General features: G+C 35.6%; 1 protein-coding gene across 1 annotated transcript in view; it reads left to right on the forward strand.

The window, feature by feature from the left end:
• Hacd1 (3-hydroxyacyl-CoA dehydratase 1) overlaps positions 1 to 18419 on the forward strand; it is a 73371-nt gene continuing 54952 nt past the window's right edge. The window contains exons 1-2 of the mRNA XM_090407339.1: positions 1 to 783; positions 11570 to 11687. Coding sequence (XP_090263465.1) covers positions 698 to 783; positions 11570 to 11687 — 204 coding nt within the window. The 5' untranslated portion in view covers positions 1 to 697. The remainder of the gene's footprint in view (positions 784 to 11569; positions 11688 to 18419) is intronic.

Here is an 18419-nt window from a genome sequence, read left to right on the forward strand (position 1 = left end):
CATTTACGCCAATTTTAATTTAGTGGACGATTACTATCACTTTTCATGAAAATTAAATGCTGTGGCGCATTTTTACATGATCATGTTTTAAATTATGCACTGAGTTTTAGTTTATTTGTACAAACTTTTACTTCTTTTTTTTTTTTAAACGAGTGTATGCGCACTTCCAGCGACATCTTTTCCTTGAAGGAATACTGTCGTTGATTGATTCCGAGTGTGTTTATTGTGAATTCATCATTTTCAGAGATGTATTTACTTCCCTCTTCGCCCCCCCCCCCCCATCCGCCCTCTCTCCAATGTTGCATGGAAAGTAACTAAGTCATAAAAGCACAGTTTATTTATTTATTAATTAACTTTCACGTTTCGTCTAGAAGTTGCATCTAAAAACAGAGTTTTGAGGATTCTCGTTTCGTTCGTGAAAAACATGGGCGACTCTTCTTCAAACATCCGACAACGTCTTCTGTCTAAAGATAATACTCGATTGATACATTAATCTGTGTTAATAAATAGATATAGATTCGCTTCCTAATAAAAATGAGGCATGCGCATCATATATCAGTGCCACTACGTGATGAGGAAGAAACAGCAGGTTGTGTTGTAAAACTTGTTTGTGTTCTTAGAGGAAATATTGTTTAGTAGTTCTGTTTCATATCTTAGTCGCTTACCGTGTATATTGTAACTTGGAAAGTGCCTTAAAATGGGAAACAATCAGAAAGTTAAAAGACCACTTGGAACTATATCAACGATTTATCTTTTCTTATATAATTTATTCCAATTGTTAGGGTAAGTATCTAATTAAAAAAAAAAAAAAACCTTGAGTTTGAGATATATTACAGCCGAAGCAGCTAAGGCTATGACGGCATTGCATATCATGTCCGTTAATTGCTTGTCTTAAGCGATTTATCTCCAGTGGAATTAAAATATCAGATTTCTGGTACTACTAAACTTATATGCATGCTTAAATTGAATTTGATTCCCTCCCCCCCACTAGCGATTTAAGAAATAAGTAAATCAGTCAGTCTCAGTATATTAAAACGGCATAGTGTTTATTGTATTGATTTAATATTATTATATAGCATATTGCTGCAACGTAATTTTCATAGCAGTGTTGGCTTTAGTTGGTATTGTCGAGTTCTATTTTTCTTGGTCAATTGTTTTTCCACTTCGTACAGATATTTGCAGTGAAACTTGAATGTTGATCACCTGTAGCATCACCGAGGCGGAAAAAATACGGATGAGGAAAAATGTGTATCTTTATTTACTCAGAATTTGATATTAATGCGCTTATGCATCAACTGTTTTTAATGAACACCTTTTTGTTTCATTAAAAACTTTTCTGAAAACACTAGAAGGATATTAAAACATGGGCGCAGAATTTTACTCTTGTGGTTCATGTTTTTTTTTTTTCTTTCATTTCTATTATTAAATATGTGGCCCTTGCAGTGCTTGCTTACTTATCTTCCCATGGTGCATAAGCTCCGGATCTGCTTATTATATATACCTCTGTCTAGTCCTACTAATTCTGCTTCTCTCCAGCTCTCCCAACCACTCTTCTTTCCTTTCCTTTTATCATTCTTTGCCAAGTTAGTTTTGGCCTTCCCCTTTTCATTCAGCACTTAGCCCAAAAAATTTTTGAAAATATATTGTCATCTCAGTTATGCATTTAAAGAAATTTTTCATTAAACATAGTTTAATGTAATGAGGGAGAAAAACGATACTCCCTCTTATATTTGAGGAAGCAAAATAATATTTTATTCTGAAATTGTTGGTCATCCAACAGTTTTAGGAGATATAACCTAACCTTGTCCACTCCCCCAAGTCTTGATTACTTATAAGATCTTTTTCATCTTAAAAGTGAATTAGCCAATCTCATGGAGATGGTAGGATTTTTTCCCTGTCAGACATTGTTTTTTTTTTTTTTTTTTAATCTTGCAAAACAGACCTCACTTCAAAAACACACAGTGGACAGACATAGCAGACTGCAAATGAGATTTATTTCCCTATGACAGCATCAATTAGGTTTACATGAAACCAAGTTATTTGTCCATGATAGGCGATCAATCCTAACACATTAAGTGGAAGGTGATTGTGTGTGTAGACACACTGCATAATTCCAAAATTGTAATGAGAAGACTAATTTATAATATTATAATAGGATTATTTGGTTCTGTCATGTTTTATTTATTTATTATTATTATTTTTTAACTTCAATTTTAAGTAAGCCTAGTTTCATGTCAGGAGGAAGGCAAATAATATCCTTTTCAAGTGGATGCAGCACTATTTTCTGTAAGTTGCAAATGCGAAAGTAGTAATGCTATGGACTTGAAAATCCTATCATATTTGCCAGTGCTTATCTTTTTTGCAAAAAAAAAATACATTCTAATTATTTATAAACAAGTACTATGTATGAGCTGGTGTAGGAAAATTCAGATTTCCATAAATGCATCCTAGAAATATGTATATCTCTGTGCACAGGTTCACCATCGGTTTCTAAATGTTGTGAAGTGTTGAGATTATATCCAGGGCGACTAAAATGGTGACTAGTTTGTCGAGTGCTCTCTATTAGGATAGACTGAAGATTTATGAATTGCAAAGTTTAGATGATAAGATTGGAAAAGGGGAGGGGTATGACAGAAATGTATATGTTTCTAAAGAGGTTTTATGACAAGACTGGCAAAAAAAAAATGAGGTCCTCTCTGGAAATTGGGTCATTAAGAAGGGGATGTGGAACTCGAATTTTTGCTTGGAGAGTGGGGTACGTGAAATAGTTGACAGAGGCAGCCACGAGTGCTTTGTTGGTGAATGACTTTAAAGGGAGTTATGTTATAGGTACTGTGAGAATAATGTTTAGGTGTATAGACCTAAACATCAGTATATGCATATAGATGCTCTACAGTAGTTTTATTATGTAAATTAATATAAACTTAAATATTCTGTTTCATATTACTAGTTTTGGTTGTTGGTCCATTTATATTGTGTAGAAAAGCACAGTTGATTATTTGTTTATATGTATAATGCAGTTGCATATTGTTAATATATCTTGTTTACATATAGCATTAATCTTTTAATGAAGTGAATTCACTTGATTATAAGTTAGTCTAGTCAAAATTAGCATTATAATATAATGTTTGTGTATATGTTTAAAATACATATATCTAGGATCTTACTTGTGTGCTTAGATTTCACCATCGAAATCTAATACTGTTGGCAACCTATTTCTACAAATGGTGCAGTCAATGGCCAGGATATAAATAATGAAAACTAAACTTTCTACAAATAGCAATAATTAAACATTTCTACACACCTCTGTGATGTCTTCAGATACCACAGAGGGATCCCATATTATAATATCTCAGTGTTAATTTATTAAAAAAAAATCAGTGAATAAATCTCTTCAGTTCATATTATTATAATAACAGAACTTCACACATTCAACAAACAATCTAAAAAGACATTTATTTTATTTTCTTAGGTTGTTCCCATACATGAATAATTTGGTTCGTCAACCTGTAATATGTCATTAACATGGATAGGCATTGAGAAAGAAGACACTTATTCATGTTTGATTTGAAGAACTGTACATTATATTCTTTTGGAAACATGTAAGAGAGAAGACTGTTCCAGAGGACAGCAGTAGAAGGATTGAAATGAGGAAAACAAATTTGTTCACAGAATTTGGAATTGAACTGAGAAGGAAGTGTTGGATGCTGTTGCGCATATTTTAATGGAGTTTAAAGGACTGTTCAGATGAACAGTACCTGTGGCAGTATTTTTTTTAGAAAATGCTTGTCTGAATGTGAGTGGTGGAATTGAATTTGTAAGAGATGGATCATTAATCGATCTAATTATTCTCTTCTGTATGGAATCAGTTATTTTTAGAGAGCTCTTAGGGGCACCACTCCAAATGCGAGAGCAGGAGCTTGGAATTGGAATTTGGAATTGAAAAAACAGAATTTGGAATTGAACTGAGAAGGAAGTGTTGGATGCTGTTGCGCATATTTTAATGGAGTTTAAAGGACTGTTCAGATGAACAGTACCTGTGGCAGTATTTTTTTTAGAAAATGCTTGTCTGAATGTGAGTGGTGGAAATGAATTTGTAAGAGATGGATCATTAATCGATCTAATTATTCTCTTCTGTATGGTATCAGTTATTTTTAGAGAGCTCTTAGGGGCACCACTCCAAATGCGAGAGCAGGAGCAGCATTCAGTGGTTAGGCAGATTTATGATTTGTATAGAGTAACGAGCACAGGGGGGGGGTGTCTGGAAAGTTCTGATAAACACCTAGAACAAAAATTATAAAATAATATTAAAGCAACTGATATAACCTCAAGAAAGAACACATGAGGATATAAGAACATAAGTTACCTTCATAACTCTGCTCTTAGTATGTTCTTTTTTGTGGTTATATGAGTTGCTTTAATATCATTTTATAATTTTTGTTCTAGGTGTTAATCAGAACTTTCTAGAACCTTCCCCCCCAAACCTTGTACAGTTCAGATGTAAAATAATGCCTTGAGCGAAAGAGAAATCCCTATATTTTTATGTCAGAGGCAATAGTTGTAATATGTTCATTCCAACAGAGGCTTGATGCCCAAAAAGAGAAAGTCCTTCTGGAAAATAAGGCAAACTATGTTTTGCTAATGTTGAAATTGACAAAGTTATCCAAATTCCATAGTAGAATGATTTAGAAATCAGAATTTTGAGTAGTAGAGATTGATGCTCTGTAGATTCCACTTGACATTCTTATAATATAAAACAACTCATGCATGGAAGTGACTGTGAATGTTGAAATAGCATTAGAATGTAACCAGAAGGCTTGATATCCATCCTTCTTAAGGATTCTGATTTTTGACAAAAGACAGATGAATAAAAGGTGTGCTGTTTTTATCTTTTGCAAGAGGTAATTTGCCATGGTTATTTGTACAGTAGGAGAACAATGCTGAGAAGATCAAGTCAGCCTTATCTTTGAATGATAGATGCGAGATGGTGGTTGAAGCTTGAAGTCCCTTACCAGGGCTATGTAGTGGAACAAAAGGTTCTACTACATAGCCCTGATAAGGGACTAATGCTTGATCGTATTTGAGCAGGAGCTATATTTTCTGCACTCATCACTTTCAAAGTCTGATTTGGAGATGTTTTTTTTTTCCAGATGTTACTAGCACTGCAGAGTATAAAGCTAAAATTTTGGTTTGAACCATTTATGATATGCTGAATTTGTTTTTTTTGGACTTCCTTAAAACATTTATGTACATTAATGATATAGAACTAAGACTTGGATAGTGGTCAGTAATTTTTAGTGAACTAGGAAATGGAGGGTTTTCATTCAGAATAGTTATTTCTGTTATTCCATCAGTACAGGTGTTTGGATAAGAACAGAAACTAATCAGAAACATAATAGGAACATATTGATGGAGTGGACCAGGGGTTTGAGAGTGTTGGATCTGGTAATAGCATCAGAAGATCTATCTATAACTACAGTAGCAACTCTACCTCTGATTAAGGAAAGTAACCATGCAGTCTTGTCCTGGCAGGTTGCTCAACATATGGAATTTTCAGTCAATAAAGGGTTCATGTGGAACTACAAAACTTGTGATTATGACCAACTTAGGAGGCAATGTGAAGCAGTGCCATGGTATAAAAAGCTACATGGAATGAATGTCATTAGTGCATAAGAAGCAGTCAGGGATTGTTTGAGCAAGGCAGTATCAGACTGCATAACCAGGGTTAGGAGAATAAACTGAGTAAGGATTAAGTGGATGAATAGCAATATAAAGCAGAAGCTGAGAAGGAAAAAAAAAAAGAAAAAAAAACATTATGGAAGGAATATAAACAAAAAGGTGATCAGCATGCATGTGAGCATTATAAAGTACAAGCAAGAAAAGTAACTAGTACGGTAAGGAAGACTAAATCAAATTTCTAGAGAAAATTAGTTAAGCAGGCCAAAGTAAATCCCAAAGAGTTTTTTTCACTACATAGCAAGTAAGAAAAAAAGAATGATTATGGAATGATAACTTTACTCACTGCTGATGATAGGAAAGTGACAGAAACAGAAGTAGTAATTCAGTTACTAAGTGATCACTTTGCAAGGGTTTATCATCCAGGTGGTGACTTTGCAGTTACCGACATGACAGAGATTGTCACGATGTGAGAATAGAGGTAGAAGAACTAGAGGTACTCATTATAGTGAAAAATATTTATGTGAATACAGCAGTGGGCATGAACCATATGTCAGCTTGTGTGCTACCAGAATGTGCAGGTGAACTAGCAGTGCCTCTGATGAAGTTGTTTAATCTAAGTCTCAACTCTGGCAGTGTTCCAAGTGAATGGAAAGGAGGTAAGATAGTTCCATTATATAAAGATGGCTCCAGGATAGAAGTAGCAAATTACAGAATAATTGGCATCTCTGGAGTGGTGGTGGTTAAAGTATTGGAAAAGTTTGTTGAAAGTAAAATTCAGAAATGGTTGGAGAATAGGAATATGATACTCTGTAGAGGGCAGCATGGCTTTATAAGAAAGAGAGGTCCTGCTTCAGCAATTTATTCACATTTTATAAGGTGACAGCAGAATTAACATACCTAGTAACAAGGGTGGTCCACTAGTCATCCTCATTTGCTTTGATTCCACCCTCTGTGTCCGTCGATAAACAGACATCATCCTCCTTTATCAGTCACCCCTATTCATGCCACTAACCTCATATCCATTCCCATTTGCTCCAACTTATATAATAATTTTTCATTCAGTATTCTGTCAAATGCTTTTGCAAAATCCACCATGATACCGCTGGATTTTGCAAAAGCATTTGACAGAATACTGCATGAAAAATTATTTTATAAGTTGGAGCAAATGGAAATGGATATGAGGTTGGTGGCATGAATAGGGGATGGCTGATAGAGGAGGATGATGTCTGTTTATTGATGGACACAGAGGGTGGTGTATGGTGGAGTGGAATCAAGGTGAATGAGGGTGATTAGTGGACCACCTTCATTACTAGGTATTAATTTGTACATTAATGATATAGCAGAAGATTTGAGAGGAGTGGGATATTCAGTTGTTTGCTTATGATGTAAAACTGGAAAGTGCAATAGTTGATAAAGGCGATATAGATATCTTGCAGAATTTAAGTAAATTGGCAGTGTGTGTGGGCAAAGGACAATGTTGCCAATTCAATGTTGTAAACTGTGAGATAATGCACTTCAGGATGAAAATGTTACATACTTCATATCATATTGATGATAATAGTGTACAGGAAATTGATGAGACTAAGGATCTGGTGATGATGGTGATAAAGATTTGAAATTCATAGGACATATCCCAAGAGTTGGCAAAATAGTTCAGAGGATTACTTGGACATTGAAGAACACACTAAGAAGTTAAGATAGGAAAGTTATTATCCCTCTTTATAAGGCTATGATTCTGCCACATGTTGACTGCTGTGACACAGATTTGGTCACCTGAGTTTCTAGAGGACCTGGTGTGGTATAGAGGATCCAGAGATGAGTGAACAAGATTGTGATCAGTGGCAGATCCAGACGGGAGGGCTGAGGGGCCCTGCCCCCCAAAGAAAAAGGAAAAAAAAAACCACTAGCAAATTTTCCAAAAATCATTTCTTAATTAAAACTCATTTTTTATTTATGTTGTGTCGTGTCTTCTATTTCTATATTATTTATGAATTAGCGATCATTGCAGATGCTCAGTTATAGGTCGCATGCGATGCACAGTGTGTATTCTCAAATTGTCTACTCAACTTGGGGGACTCCCCCCCCTGCAAGATTAAATCCTAAGTGTGCTACTGATCGTGATAGGTCTGTGGAATGTACCCTATGAGGCTAGATTGAAGGTGTATGGGTTGCAGAGTTTAGTTGACAGTCAGAAGAAAGGGGGGGGGGGATATGATAGAAACATAAGTTACTAAAGGGATTCTATTAGATTGACACAATATTTTTTAATACATGAGGAGTAGGGGGAAAACAAGAGATCTCTCTTGGAAGTTGTCTAAGGGTGTGTGCGGATTATGTTCTATACTTGGAGAGCGGTGAATGAGTGGAATGGATTACGAGAGGTGGTGTGAGCACCCCAACAGTGAATAATATAAGAAAATTTATGATAGGTATTGTGTTAATGGATAGTGTAGATCTCCCGCAATGAATCTTTTGACTCATTGAAGTACCTGTATAAATAATAATTATCAGAGCATGGATAGAGTAAATCAGAGAAGTCATGCAATTTGGTCATTGTATTTGTTGATTTCTTGATTCTCCTTTTGTGTTGTACAGTATTTTGCCATATCAATGTATTGTTAATTAATACAGTACAGTATACTATAAAACTGTTATTTGATTTTTACAGAGTATCCGAAAAGTCTGGAAAGATTGGTGTGGATTATGGGATATGTTTCAACCATTCTTTTTTTCCTGGAAGACTGGTGAGATTTACCTAGATGTGTTAAAGAATAAGATGGTACTAGCATTGAGTTTGACTGGTAGTCAACCAGAATGATTTATACAAGATGGTGCCCTTCCCCATTTTGCAATACCAGTTTGAAACTAGTTAAATGACGTTTCCCAATTGATAAGTATTGGAAGGAGAAGAACAGTTGAGTGAACCTTGAGTCTCCTGACATCTTTTTTTTCTTTTTTTTTTCCCCCATGGGATGTTGTTGAGGAAAATGTTTACTCTCAAAATCCAAAACTTGTCAAGTGCAAATTACCATCACCTATCACAGTATTAATTCCAGTGTGCTCTTCCAAATACAGAGAAATATGGTGCTTTATCTGCAAAGATGTCTGGAGGTTGAAGGAAAACATATTGAACATATTATTAGAAAATGTAATTAACATATTGTTTAAAAATTTCCATGTTTCCATACTTTTTTTGGATACCCTGTATTGTTGCAAAAATTCAGTGACAGCATTTTTCTTTAATATTATTATTATTATTATTATTATTATTATTGCAGGTATCTCCACGGAGTCAGTAGACTCATCACGGGAGACCCAAACTAGCAAAACAATATCTGTCATATCTCTTCTTGAATTCATTTACAAATGAAGAGCTCGCAACTAAGTCAGGCAATGAATTCCACTCATTCACCACCATCCAGGCAAAAAGTCTTGTTCTCACACCCTTGTTAACCACACTCTTCTTTAATTTCCAGGGATGACATCTTGTTCTTCCATCACTATCACACTGCTGAAACATTGCATCAATTCTATAAAAACCTTTCAGTAATTTAAATGTTTCTATCATATCCCCTCTTCTCCACCTATCAACCAACCTCTGTAATCCATATTATATACCAGCGATAAACTATATAACACTGCAAATTATTGGCATGAAATTGTGCTACTGACCTCCATTGAATTTATCATATGCTACCATCTTAGATGTATTTATCCATCAATTTGTGCAATTGCATCACAGTTGTGTGGACATGACATTTGCCCTTTGGTTAAAAGGACCTGGGTGGAAATCCTAACCAGGATGCAAGGTTTCTTTATAAGGGATTCAAGTCTATTTAGTAATCTTGCTAATCTCAATTGACACTTGTGGAACTGGCTTTGCATGCTATATCACTTCCATGTAGGAGGTGATATAGCACTAATCTGGTATGAATGCTTAGACTAAATTTATTTAGTTAATAAATGTCCATAAAGCTGTCTTGTGACCAAGGTGAAATATTTCCATGGTAATTTATTAACTAAATAAATTTGGTTATTAAAGAAATACTGGGCAAACTCCAGCTTAGGGTGAACACAGGATCTTAGTCTTAACTGGTGCCCTCTATGGGACTTGCTGAAAGTCTCATGATGATGGCCTCCCAGAAATTTAAATAAAGTAAGGCAGCTGAAATGGGATGATCTAGAATTTGTTAAGATTTGGTATATGTTGTAATGGTGAAGTAGATTCTAGGAATGTTTTCTGATTTATACTGCTCCCGTACAAGAGAGAGAGTTTATTTTCACTGAATTTGGTGATCTGTATCCCTGGCATGGTCTGTAACCCAACAATGGCTGTAGTGCAGGTAATGGATGTAGTGTCATAATTCCATTCTTCCTGTTTGTCTGAAGTATAATACTTTGCACGAACACTGGATGCAGTAGACCCTAAGAGATCTTAGGTGATGGGGAGGATTTTTTTTTGAGTGGATAAGGATAGCTAGTTTTTAAAAGTGTGGTTTTATGGTCTATATGTTATAGAACACACATGAACTTTTGTTGCAAGGTGCCCTGGATATATGGAATGGCACTGGATATTTTGTATTCTGAATTTTGGGGAAGGCAATGAAATCTGGGGGATGAGCAAAGAGCTTTGTTAATTTGTGAAGGGGCAAAGCTATTGGCTAAAAAAGTGCCCCAAAGTGATTGATTTCCATGGAGAGACTAATTTTAGTGTGATTTTGTAAAGTTTTGATGATACCATATTGCTAGGAAGGGTGGTGGTGTGATAGATGATGGATGTGTCTTCCAGCATGAATGGTTTTTCTGTAGATAGTAAAACATGTCTGTTGGGCAGCAAGGTGACAAGAATGTCAAGGAAGGACATACAGTTATTGTTTAGATTTTTTAATGGTGAAAGATATCCTCAGGTGTTAGCTGTTGAGGTGTACTAAAAATATTTTCAACATATCCCCGTAGTGTAGAACGCTACGGGGGATATGTTGTTTCTTTGTAAGGGCTTTTCAATTAAATGCAAGTTAATTGATCTCATGCATAGATGGAAAGATTTTTCTTCCTAGAAACTCAAGTTTTTCATCCCATAATGAACATACTGGCCTCTTACCCAGCACCACAGGACATCCATGGCTGTAGAAGTTTTTTTGTTTCATAGTGCACAAGGCCAGCACATTTTGAGCTGAGACAAACTTATGAACTGAACTCAGTTGAAAATGCCATTGAAATAGAAATGTATGGTAGAAAGATCCCCCACCAAAAAAAAAAAATAATAATAATCATGAAGTTCACATAATTTGATGTTAAGGCTGAAACAAGTAGCAAATCTTCCCATTACACTTCAGTGAGTTCTTACCTAGTAGTTCAGGACATGCATGACTGACTTCACACAATCAATTTTTCATGGAAAGATATATAGAAAGAATAAAATGTTTGGGCTTGACTTACATTCAGATCTTGCTGTGATTGGACAGTGGACAATTTGAAAGTGGTAATGGAGTAACAAACCACAATATGCAGTCTTTGAATCAGATGAATGTGTTTGCAGCTGCCATGGGAATATTAACTAGTGTATCTTTCTGTCTCTGTGTTAAGTCTGGTAACAGTGGTGTGGAATTGATTTTCTCTTGCAGTAAGATGATAATATATCGCATCATAATGCAGCTAGGTGAGGTATGACAGGCATTGTTATGTATAGAAGGAACACACACACACACACACACCCCTCCTGTAATGATTTAGCAACTCTGTGGAAGCCTAATAATAATAATATACACTTCCTGGAAAGTGTACTCTCTATCATGAGATGATAGAGTAAGTTATAATGATATAAAATCTTACTAAGTTTGATCAGACATATTGCCCAGGGGAGCTAAATACGTTATATTTTAATTTATAGGTGGGGTTCTGTACTTATTCAAGTAATTATACATCTTCTTGGAAAGAGGACCCATGTTGGATTATGGGAATCAGTTGGTAAAACTGTATCAATATTTCAGACACTTGGTTTACTTGAGGTAAGATGGATTGGAAAATTGCTGTATAAATGTTATGCTGAAGGAATTATCACTATTTAGATGTATCTTTAGTAATTATTTTGTAGATCAATGGTATAGATTTCCCCAAGGGGGGGGGCAGTGTTAATCACAAATGTTCTATTTTGTAATGATATTGTACGCCCACAGTTCATAGAACCGGGTCTGGCAGATTGCCAAGAATAGTCGATTCATGCTGAAGGGGAGAAAGAAATAAAAGATGTATGAATTGGCCACCAACATGCGAAATCACGTGCTTTATACTTAACATTTTCCAACTGTTATACAAGCAAAATAGTTACTACTTTCAAAAATACAATGTTCATAAAAGAAAAGTTAATTTTCCCACATGTAATAATAAACAACTCATCCCACAAGATGGATTGATTACCTTATTATCGGAATGGATTCTCCTTCTGACATGTGCAGAAGTGTTGAAGGGTCTCGCATCTGTGGGCGTACAGTATATGGTTTTATGTGTGTGTATCTCTGCATTATGTTTCAGGTATAAAATTTAATGACAAAGATATATGATTGTATTTTGGAAGGTGATGGAACTGTTAACTTTTATAGTTATGTTATTGAATTAATTTGTAGTTTTCTTTATCTAAAATTTGTAGAGCTACATTTATTTGTTATTTTGTGAAATAATATTACATAACCACAGTCAGACATGTCTGTCATTGTGTAAAGTAGGATAGCAGTGTAGGAAAGAGAGTTTCTTGCCATCTTAGTTAGTAAACAGCAACATAGAAGGGAGAGAAATTAAAGTTTAGATGTTGAAGAGGAATGCTTGAATTGAGGTGTAATGAAAGAATTCTTCAAGTGAACTTTCCTTGTTTGATTTAGCCATGCTGCATTTGCTAGTTAAGAAAATACTTCCTTTCTTGTGTATCCCAATCAGCAGATATTTATTCATCATGAATAGAATGATGAATTAATGAATCCACAATATAAAGTTTGATTCTAGTGAAGTAACTGCTTAAAGGAAATAATTTGTCTTCAGAGTACAGTTGAATGCTGACTAGCCTGTCAGCATTCAGCTCCAGGAATAGTGGTGGCCTGTTCATGGAGCAGCATCCATGGAAATACCTGTAGAAAAGGCACAAACATAGAAACAGGTCATCAGTGAGAAAGCATTTATGATTTCCATGCACAGTGTGTGTGAGCACCACTATGCTCAGAAGTTGTTTCAGTGAGTCTGGAACGTAATAGTATATGAATGTTGGTATAAGGGAATTGGTGAGAAAAGGATCATCCATCAAGTGAATAGCTCTCCTCTGGATATAATCCAACACTGACAGTGGTTTCATTGCACCAATCCATTTGTGGGGACAATATTCTGTGATTGGAAGATTTGGGAATTATGAAGTGCTAGTTGAGCAGAAGACAGATATTGTTTAGAATGAAAAGAATACCAACCTTTTTTTTTTTTTTTTGGAGGCTCATGAAGAATCTGTGGCATGATGTGTTTGTCAGGATAGACTAGATGTGGGAGTCAGCCCAATGTTATCAAAAGTGAGGGAGAGTAATGCATGTCTGTCTTCTGGTGAATAAGGCAGGTTGATGTTGTTAGTGCTTTTATATTATATTATTTATCTCTCTACTTATTTGTTTTAATACGTTTGTACTCTGTTTGTTTAGATTAACTTCTATTGTTTTATATCTTTCTTTTATCCTACTGGCTTCGCCATTTATGTTGTGACTTTTTCTTATCCTTTGTCTTTACTATCCTCTCGACTCCGTCATTTATGTTATTGCCCTTTTCTTATCTTGTTTGCTATTTCTTTACTTAATTAGTTATTTACCTTTTATCTACCCTTTCTTAACTAATCCAATATTCTGTCTTTCTTAAATTCAAAACTCGTCTAACACTGTACCTTACTTATACACATTTATCCCTTATAATTTAAACTCTACAATCAAATATTCTCTCCTTCAGTGCTTTGCAGTCCTATTGGCTTCTCTATGTCCTAAACAAACAATCTGAAGAAGTTCACCCTATAAGTATTAACACATTTATATTTATGCTGCGCCAGCTAATACCTAGGTAGAAAGGATTCTTGTTCAGGGTGACCCCTTTAGAGAGTTAATGATTATTTGATCAAGCATAAATTTATCTCCCCCTCGCTTGTCCTTTTCTTTCTTACAGTCGCGGCTTACTTATTGCATTAGTATTCATGGGTTTATCCCGCTTGGTTCGTTGTTATTTTTATGAGCGGTAGTTTTGAATTCATATAATATAGGCAGATCAGGCAAGTACATGAATGAAACAATTTAATTAGCTTTAAGGTGATACACTATAATACATTTCAAAACAGGATAATATGGTTGCACCCAACTCAGATCAAATGCTCTAATTAACTTGTACTTATTACACATACTAAATCTTAATAATCTTAAATACAATCATAAAGTAAAATTCATAGATTATCATTAAGCCATTCGGATACACGTGCCTATCAGTGAACACATCAGCACAATTACACTTTTAGTTTAACATAATCTTGTATCTATTCGGCCTCTTGGACAAACAATTCTTAACTCTGTCTCGGACACGTATCTAGTTGTAGGCCACTCTTACAGTTCTTTAAGTTCAGTCTAATTTAAACGTTCACACAGGAAATTCACACTCTTCTTACGACTGGAATTAGTATTTCAAAAGTCTACATTACCATTTCTGTCCTTGAATTCTTAAAACTTGTTCCCGCCTTGTCTAATCATTAAGGCCTTCAAATGTAATCGCTTTGGAGGATATCTTCTGTAGATCTGTGCGAGTAGAATCTCCGAGGGAAACATGGGAGGTGGCACGGTAACGTCGCCTTGAATGGACGGCTCAATTTAGTCCCTCTGTTATACAACAACATCACAGCTATCCTAGAATACGGACATAGCTTGGCCCAATACGAACGCTACGACGGATGAACTAAGTGCCTTCCGCGACTGGCCAGGGACTTCCCTCCTATGACGAGCAGGACCACTCTGAGAGATCAGGAATCCAGGAAGAAAAAAGATAAGAGAGTTCGAATCTTCATGCAAGGCCTTTTTGTTCAATTTTCTCCTCTCGTTAAGTCTCGATATTTGCGATATGCGCCAACTCGGTCACATGTGTCCACGTCAATCTCATTAGCTCCCTCTATTATTTTTTCGCATGTGTCTGCCTCCTATTCCTGGAAGACGCTTAGGTTTCCCTTTCCAATACTTTCATAATGTAGGACGGTAAAAGTGACCTTTGAACCCTGACTCACAGGCTTTACTATTTCAGTGCAAGAGGCTGGTTTTTACAAAATGGATTTCTATTATCAGGCCCACACTTAATACAGATTATATTTAAACACTTTATACAATTTTATACACTTCCTTAAACTTTATCTTGACTTGTATTCACAAACAACTTATTTTTTCTATTGCCAACGTTCCAGTAGAATTAATGTTGTGACCTGAATATTTTAATATAAACCTTTTTAATGCTTATTCAGGACACAACAATATCTTGGTATCATTAAAATTACTAAATTATCTTCACCCCATTTGAGAATGGCTAAGAGATTGGTGTTTGTCATTGGCCAATGAACTTCCTCACTGGCTTACAAAAGTGAGGAGAGAGAGAAAGATAGACCATAAGATTACAGCCTGAAAAGAAAGCCACAATGCCAGACTTATCACCATATCTTAAATACCTAAGGTGATCACACGAGATTCTCCATATTCCTCCATAGCCCAATCCAAAGGCAAGTAAGGCCAACATGGAGTTCTAATGTAGAATAAAAATGGTATAATCCATATTGGTTATTCAGTGGATTTCTGGGTTGTGAAGAAGTGTTGCTTTCCATCTCCATCACTGTTGAGGGCAATGAGACCATAGCTTGATGGTTAAATTATCTCCATTTTCTGGCACCCCTTGCTTCCCTGCTGTTGGATATATGCCAGATGTCCTACTCATCTGGCATATATCCAACAGCAAGGGGTGATGAGTAGGAATCTTGTAAAGGTAACATGGGATGGATGTTAATTCTGGGATACAAGCTATCAGTACATCTGGAGGAGTACCATCTGGGCCAGAGGACTTTTAGTATCAATTTTTTTTTTTTTTTAATGTTCTTCTGGTGAAATATCAGAAGGCATACTGAGGGTGGTTTGTGGAACAGTACAGGGAGATTAGCCTTGCTCATCTAAAGAATTGGAGAGGACTCATGCCAAAAGGGCTCATTATTTTTTTTAGGTGTTAGCAGCAAAGCATAGTTGTTTTTCCTATCTGATTTGGTGCAGGGTATCCAAAGCATGGTCAGCAAGGCATGTCTGACCATAGGCAATTGTATTTCTTGTGTCCATCTGTGTAGGCAGATCTCTCAGTTTGACCATAATATGATAAGTTGCAAGAACACAGAATTTTGTAAACACCTGGAACAGAGAAGGAAGGAAGTGGATCCTAAGGAGAGCAGATGAGGATAGCCAGCTTCAAATAGGTTTGAAAGCAGTGCAGAGATTATATTTCTTTAGAGTTCTTGCTATTTTTTTATTACATGCCCCAGATATAGGTAATAGTAATAACATTATTATAATCTGTATTGTAATTAGGCTCTTTCCTCTTCCACCTCAACAACCAATGCCTCAGAATCCTGTTCACTATAGAAGAAGAAAATAACAATATCTTGCCTTTTCTAGATACTCTAATTACATCTTACCAGCGGCGCCTGTTTCTTTCTTAGTTTACAAAAAACTTACCTGCATGGGTAGATACATACACAATCTATAATAAATTTAGTTTAATCCTTTATCCAAGTGTGAGCAAACAAAGTTTGCACCTGGAAAGTATCTTCAGGACTGGGGTAAGGTGATACAACACCTTACCAAGGTCTAACCAAGCGAAAAATAAACTTTCAACATACATGGTCCTTCCCATCTTCCTCTCTCTCAACAATATCGTGTTATTAAAACCCTCATCGACAGAGCCACCAACCTCTGTTCCAACCACACTTCCTTCATAGCTGAACTCTCCTTTATTTTATTATTACGTGACACCTCCAGGTAGTCCAAAGACTTATCGAGGGAGGGCACCTCTATTATAACTTTTTATAATAGAGTAACTGCTGAGTTGGATAATAGAAATGTCTACGTGATGATTCGACTGGATTTTGCAAAGGCATTTGACAGAATGCTGCCTGGAACTCTGTTGTGAATTAGAACAAATGGAGATGGATATGACACTGATTATGTGGATAAGAAGGTGTCTGCTGGACAGATATCAAAAACTGGTATATGGAGGGGCAGAATCAAGGCAAGAAGGTGACTAGTGGTGTGCCATAAGGTTCAGTGCTGGGACTGCTACCGTTTAATTTGTACATAAAGATATAGGAAATAACCTGAAAGGAAATATTCAGTTGCTTGCTGAATCTAGAGTAATAATTAATCAAGATGATGTGGAGAGCTTGCAGGACAATTTAAATAGGCTGTCAGTATGGGCAAAAGATAATGGGTGTCAGTTTAATGTGGAGAAATGTAAAGTTATGCTTTTTGGGATAAATAAATTGCAAGCTGTGTATGATGGAACCATATTCCAGAAAATAGATGAAGCTAGAGATTTAGGAATGGTGGTAGACAGAGAGTTAAAGTTTTGAGGACATATTGTTAAGATTGCTAAAGTAGCCCTTAAGATTGAAGAACACACTAACAAGTAGAGATTAGACAGTTGTTATTCCTCCTTATAAGGCCTTGATATGCCCACATCTGGATTACCGTGCTCAGGTTTGATCTCCTGGATTTTGTGGGGATGAGGAAGTGGTGGAAAAGATTTAGAGGCAAGCAATCAAGATGGTGAGTGGTCTGTGGAATGTTTCCTATGAGAAAAGATTGAGGATGTGTGGATATTGCAGAAGTTAGTTGATAGGAAGAAAAAAAAAGAGATATGATAGAAACGTTTAAGTTGCTTAAAGAGTTTTATAGGATTGATGAAATGGAAATGTTTCAGCACTCAGCTACAGGAGCCAGAGCAAGAGGTCATCCCTGGAAGTTGAATAAAGGTGTGGTTAGTAGGGATGTGAGGACTAAATTTTTTGCTTTTTTTCTGTTATTAGGTTCAAGGAGAGGTTATGATAGATTATGTGGATAGTTTAGGTTTCTTGTGATGAGTCTTTGGACTCCATGGAGGTATCCATACAATAATAATAATTCTTATCTTAGCATATTACAGGTTTTTAAGAATTTTTTTTTTTTTTGTTCTAATTTTTGTCAGTTTTTCTTTCACTCTTTTGATAACCATGACTTCATGCAACTTTAGTCTGCTCTGAGACCAACTGAAGTAGTACTTACAAATTGTTCAGGACATTTTATTTGATTATTTTTGACCCTCTTACTACTTCAGCTACTACTAGTCACAGCATAAACAAACCTCTGGTGGTTAGTTCACAAAATTGGGTTGCACATGATGCCTCATATTTTAATAATAGTTATTTTGAAAGTATCATAAACACAGTGAAATATATTTAATCAGCTTAATTATATAGATATTATATTTACCTGGCTCTCTTGTGACTGAACATGAAAAAGATATCATTCTCCATGTACCTTAACCATTGGTTTTGAATTTTTTCATCATCTATTTTGTTGCATTGATAATGGTTTAAGATCTTAAGCTGAAATATTTGTAATGTGTTCACTTGTATATTTGATAATACTTTTATGGATTCAACATAGTTACCTCTTCATTGAAGGGTT

This window comes from Typopeltis vanoorti, chromosome 17, assembly GCF_054136105.1.
Source record: "Typopeltis vanoorti isolate ZY-2024b chromosome 17, IOZ_Tvanoo_1.0, whole genome shotgun sequence".
In the NCBI taxonomy this organism is placed as follows: Eukaryota; Metazoa; Arthropoda; class Arachnida; order Uropygi; family Thelyphonidae; genus Typopeltis; species Typopeltis vanoorti.